At 38.6% G+C, this 6,346-nt stretch overlaps 1 protein-coding gene across 2 annotated transcripts in view; it reads left to right on the plus strand.

Annotated features, from left to right (window-relative positions):
* The window catches only part of RNF13 (ring finger protein 13), a 140,988-nt gene that overhangs the window by 46,587 nt on the left and 88,055 nt on the right, over positions 1-6,346 (plus strand). For both annotated transcript variants that reach the window (XM_008057308.1, XM_008057307.2), the window contains one exon: positions 5,851-5,976. In XM_008057308.1, the coding sequence (XP_008055499.1) occupies positions 5,851-5,976 (126 nt within the window). The remainder of the gene's footprint in view (positions 1-5,850; positions 5,977-6,346) is intronic.

Raw genomic sequence — 6,346 nt, forward strand, 5'->3', positions numbered from 1 at the left:
TCTTCATGCAGGGTGAGGGCCGAATAGACAGTTGCAGGCGAACTCGGACATGGAGGCCGTGGCACCGTGAGTGCGGGATGGAGCAGCCAGGCACGGTGCTAGTCACCGGATGAAGTGAGGGCCTTACTCCAACTCGACCTTAGCCCTCTCCGAAGGACCAAGCACCTTGGCAGCAGCTGGGGAAAGGGACAGGTGGGATCTTTTTATAGGTCTTATATTCTGTATTCTGTAGGTTTTAAAATCCCACTGGATTCCATCCGAACCATTTATAGGACATCAGATATTTGTAGTAGTAAACATTTCAGTTGGAATTCTGCATTTGCATTTTACTTATTTATACCCCATTGTTAGGTTCATAGTCTTTAAAGGCTTTTTTTGTCCTCCCCTGTATTTTAAAAAATACTATGCAAGTAGGAAAATCAGAAAGTCAGATACATTTTTAGCTATTTAAGCTTTAATGCAAAAATGTAAATCTTTGCATGGATTAAAATATGGCATGTCACTGTTGGAGTTTTAAAATAAATCTTATATTTTTATCAAGGGAAGTGCTATTTGCAATTTTCTATTTTAATTGGCTGTTTAAGAAGGTACTTTTTCCAGATAACCGTTTTTAGACTTTGTAACCTTTGGGTACCACTGGTAACTCCTATTAGTTTACCATTCATTTGAACAGTGTATTTATAATATCTTTGGGCAAAATCCATAAAATAGTTATTTTTGGGAAACACATTTTGTCTTTGAAAAAATTATCAGTGCTACTTAACAGTATAGATATAAAATATTAATTTTCCCCCTAATTAGCCTCCTATTCTTTGTTGACCTTCTGGGCAGGGTCAGGTTAGTGAAAAGCTTTATTCTTACCCTTTACCTTATTAGAATTATAACTTTGGGGGATGTCAGATTAGAATTTTAAAAAACCAAAAGAATAGGACTTTTAGTTAATTTTTGCTATTGCTAGTATATTTGGTTAAGTCCCAGTTTCCATAGGGAACAAACATAAATCAATCAGTCCTTGTGTCAAGACTTTCAGTGTACAGAACAAACCCACACCTGAGTAGATGTTCTAAGGACCATGATGTTCTTCTCTTTTAGAGTGGTAAGTAGGGTTGGTGTACTAATTCCTATTTATGAATTTTTTTTTTTACTAAGGCAGAAGTGGCTGTACCTTTGATCAAAAGGGAGATAATTTATGCCATCAATATGTTACCTTAAGTCTAAAAATGTTATAAGAGATCTGACAATGAAATATTTTATGATGTGATCATTGTCCAGAGTTAGATACTTATGGGAAGTTCCTTACTGAGAGTCCCCATTAGACATTCTAGAAGGTCTTTGACCTCTGAATTTAGTGTTTTAATCTTATGCTTTTTCCTTTCTCACTAAAGGAAACCACATTCAAGTATTGCCGTTTTGCCATAGCCTTGTCAAGACTTGGTATTGTCAGGTTAAACTTTTGTCAATCTGATGAATGTGAAATGGTATCTTTTTTATGTGGCATTTCCTAGATTCTTAGTGAGAGCGAGTATTTTTTTTTTTCCTTTTAAGTTGGGGAGTTTAACTCTTGCCCAGGCTGGAGTGTATTGGCATGATCATGGCTCACTGCAGTCTCAACTTCCTGGGGCTCAGGCAATCCTCCCTCCTCAATCTCCCAATTAGCTGGGACTCCAGGCTTGTGCCACCATGCCCAGCTAATTTTTTTTTATTTTTTGTAGAGACAGAGTCTCACTATATTGCTCAGGTTGGTCTCAAACTCCTGGGTTCAAGTAATCTTCCTGTCTAAGCCACCCAAAATGCTGGGATTGCAGGCATGAACCACAGCACCTGGCCCAAGGGTGAGTATCTTTTTTATAGGATCATTGGTCAAGCAGGTTTCTTTTTATTTGAATTATCTTCTTTTTTGCCCATTTTTCTATTGGTGTGTTAGTTTTAAAAATATTGATTTTTAGGAACCTAGATACTAATCCTTTCTATGTCATAATATTTTTTCCTCTATGCTTACTTTTCAACTTTTTTTTTTTGAATCTGAGTCTCACTCTGTTACCCAGGCTGAAATGCAGTGGTATGCTCACAGCTACTGCAGCCTTGTCTACTGAGCTCAAGCAGTTGTTCCGCCTCATCTTCCCAAGAAGCTGGAACTACAGACGTGTGCCATCATGCCTGGCTAATTTTTAAAATTATATTAAGGACACAAGGCGCCAAGTTGCCCAGGATGGTCTCAAACCTCTGGGCTCAGGCAATCCTCTCACCTTCGCCTCTCAAGGTACTGGTATTACAGGCATGAGCCATGGTGCCTGACTGGTTTTTATTGCCTTCCACTATGCCTAAATATAAATGTTAATGCAGGCACCTTTTTTGATGTTTTATGTTTTCTGTGTCTTAAATCATCCTTCACTACTCTGAGGTCTTGACATATTTTTGTTTCCCTGAAAAGTTGGTAAAGATTACTTTTCCCTTGCCCCCACTCCATGCTTAGGAGATCTTTACCCAGAATTATTTTATTGTATAGTGTAAGATATGACAATATTTTTACTTTTTTCAAATGGATATCTAACTATTAAGGGGTAACAGTGAGTAGTTGCTATGGTTTGGATATGGTTTGTTTGTTTGTTTCAACCTAATCTGATGTTGAAATTTGATCCCATTGTTGCTGTGTTGGAAGGTGGGACCTAATGAGAGATGTTTGGGTCATGAGGACAGATCCCTTGTGAATGACTCGGCGCCATTCTCATTCTAGTTAGATGGGATGTAGTTTTCATGGGAATGGATTAGTTCCTATGCGGGTGGTTTGTTATAAAGCCAGGACAACCCTCAGGTTTGGTTCCTCTTCATATGTGCCTGCTTCTCTTTGACCTTCTCTGCCATGTTTTGATGCAGCACAAAAGCTCTCCCAGAAACTGAGCAGGTGCTGAAGCTATACTTCTTGTATAGCCTGTACAACTGTGAGCTAAATACACCTTTTTTTCTTATGAATTACTAGTCGCAGGTATTCTGTTGTGGCAACACAAAACAGATGAAGACAGTTGTCAAGACTTTACATGTAGATCTGTAATTCTAGCAAGGTGTCTTGCTAGACACGGTTTATTGTCAATGTTGTTGGAGTAATTTAGTTACACATCAAGGACCAGTCTCAGGAGGATCAATCTTTTTCAGGTTTTTTGTTTCTATACTTTGAGGAAGTGCCTTGATAAGTAGAAGAGATAATGATAACTGTTAAAAAATTGAAAACGAGGTTGGGTCCGGTGACTCATACCTGTAGTCCCAGCTCTTTGGGAGGCATCGGTGCCACTGCACTTCAACCTGGGCAACAGAGTGAGACTCCGACTCAAATAAAAAAAAAAAAAATTGAAAACGAGATTTACTTCTGATATAGAAGCCTTGATCAGTAAGCCCAGTGTTAGATTACCTGAATATAGCTATCAATGCTAATCTTGTTTTCAGCAACATACCTTTTGGGCTGGATTTACTATAATTCTTGTATACAGTGTTTTTGTAATCTGTTACCTGGAGTGATTCTTTATGTTGAGGAGCAAGAAGATACAGAAGATGAAGATCATGGGATACAGATTTGTTTTTGACTATATATATATATATATATATTTTTTTTTTTTTTTGAGTTGGAGTCTCACTCTGTCGCCCAGACTGCAGTGCAGTGGCCGCTTCCAGCCACCGCAGCCTCGACCTGCTGGGTTCCGGTGATCCTTCCGCCTCAGCCTTCCAAGTAACTGGAACTACAGGCACGCACTACCACGCCCGGCTCATTTTTGATTTATTGTAGAAATGAGGTCTCGCCACGTTGCCCAGGTGGGTCTCGAACCCGCGGGCTCAGGCAATCCACTCACCTCAGCCTCCCAAAGTGCGGGATTACAAGCTGAGCCACCGAGCCCGGCTGTTTTTGATTATATTTATGGAATTAAGATGATCTAGTAGTATATGAGTGAGTGAAGAAGTGATGCTTTTTATACCTGAAGACATGTGCAAAACCATAAATCCTGTCATAATCCAAGCAATGTGATTCAAGGCAGGAGAAACTGCCAAATCCTACAGAATAGGTGATTGGTATGACCAGTTCAAGCTCTATGTGGAACTGTTGTTAACACATTTTCTCATAGCTTAAATTGCTTGCTTCTTATACATGAATTAAGTGAATTTTGTGATCATTTTATGTGTTTATTCATTTTTGTTTTTACATCCGTTGAGATAGTCATTTTGTTTTTCTGTTTTATTTTATATACTTATTTTTTTGAGTCGAGACTTTACTCTGTTGCCTGGACTGGAATACAGTGGCACAATCGATCTTGGCTTACTGCAGCCTCAACCTTCTGAGCTCAAGATCCTTCCACTTCAGCCTCCTGAGTAGCTGGGACTGCAGGATTTTTTTTTTTGACTATTATTATTACTTTTTTGTAGAGAAAAGGTCTCACTGTTGCCTAGACTCGAGCAGTCCTCCTGCCTCTGCCTCCCAAAGTGCTGGGATTACAGTAGTGAACCACTACACCCAGCCTGGTTTCTCTATTTTAATCTGTTAATATAACATGTGATATTAATACATTTCTGATGTCAAATCATTTTGCGTTCCTGGGAAAGCAGCTTGCTCTCTTCTTTTTAATTTCATAGTTATCTTATAAACATCTTTTCAATTTGCCGTATGTAGATCTGTCTCATTTTTTAATGGCTGCATTATTTTTTCTATTGTATAAAGATACAATAATTATTTAAATAGCTGCTTTGTGATGTACATGATTTCCGGTTTTTGCTATTGAAAAAAATGTAGCAGTGACTACCCTTCCATTATATATCTTTATATACTCAGGCTAGTGTTTCTGTAGAATACGTTTCTAGAAATTTATTTATAATGTGTGTTTCATTGTTTAATAGCACGAAAGTTACAAGTTTTTATTTATTTATTTTTATATATTTTTTGAGTCGGAGTCACTCTGTCACCCAGGCTGGAGTGCAGTGGCACGCTCAGGGCTGCTGCAGCTTCTACCTGCTGGACTCAGGCTATCCTTCCATCTCAGTCTTTTTTTTTTTTTTTTTGAGTTGGAGTCTCACACTGTCGCCCAGATTGGAGTGCAGTGGCCACTCCCGGCCACCGCAGCCTCGACCTACTGGGCTCCGGCGATCCTTCCACCTCAGTCTTCCAAGTAGCTGGAACTACAGGCGCGTGCTACCACACCCGGCTAGTTTTTTGATTTATTGTAGAGATGAGGTCTCACCAAGTTGCCCAGGCGGGTCTCAAACCCACGGGCTCAGGCAATTCACTCATCTCAGCCTCCCAAGGTGTAGGATTACAGGCTGAGCCACTGAGCCTGACCCATCTCATTCTTCCAAGCAGCTGGAACTACATGCGTGTACCACCACGCCTGGCTAATTTTTTAAAAAAAATTTATTGTAGAGATGAGGTCTCGCCTTATTGCCCAGGCTGGTCTTGAACCTGTGGGCTCAGGCAATCCTCTTGCCTTCGCCTTCCAAAGTGCTGGGATTACAGGCATGAGCCTCTGTGCCCAGCTAAAAGTTATTTTGTAAGAAGTATTTGCTTGGTTTAGAAATGTCAAAAATTGTCGGAAAATATGCCAACATGTTAGCAATAGTTGTCTTTGGGGTGATTGACTTTTGCATGATTCTTTTAAAAAAACTTTAATACAAGAAAAATTGAACTTTTTAAAGAAAACTAAATGCTTGTGAAATCAAATACTGCTATAGGAGTTCTGGGATTGCGAGCAATTGAAGTACTAGATCATACATTCAGCATAATGCATAACACATGAAACAAATTTAAAAGGATGTCTGAAGCAGTAAGTTGGTGGATTCATTGAAACTAGAGATAACTTATTGCCAATTATTTTTCAGGGTTTTTTGATTAACTCAAAACCAGAGAATGCCTGTGAACCCATAGTGCCTCCACCACTAAAAGACAATTCGTCTGGCACTTTCATCGTGTTAATTAGAAGACTTGATTGTAATTTTGATATAAAGGTACTGTTTTATTTTTTCATTGTTTCGTTTACTATTTGTTTAGTTAGATAATTTAAATTCTCCCTTGTTTCAGAAAAGATCTAAAATGTAGTAAGCTTGAAAATGAACAAGTTGACTAGTATATAAATAACTATTATTGCTTCTAAGAATTTTCAGGTGTTTGTTGGGCATCTTGAACTGTGGTTTAATAATGGAATTTTACTTGATCTAATCCAAGGATGGAAACTTAACTTCAACCTTTAGTTTTATGCCTTGACCCTTCCAGTATCAGTACTGCATCTACATCTATAACTACAATGACATTGAGATTTTTCTTTCTTTCTTTCTTTTCTTTCTTTTTTTTTTTTTTTAAGAGACCCGACCTTGGGAG

This window comes from Carlito syrichta, unplaced genomic scaffold (assembly GCF_000164805.1).
Source record: "Carlito syrichta isolate Samal-C Ts95f unplaced genomic scaffold, Tarsius_syrichta-2.0.1 Scaffold302945, whole genome shotgun sequence".
Classification (NCBI taxonomy): domain Eukaryota; kingdom Metazoa; phylum Chordata; class Mammalia; order Primates; family Tarsiidae; genus Carlito; species Carlito syrichta.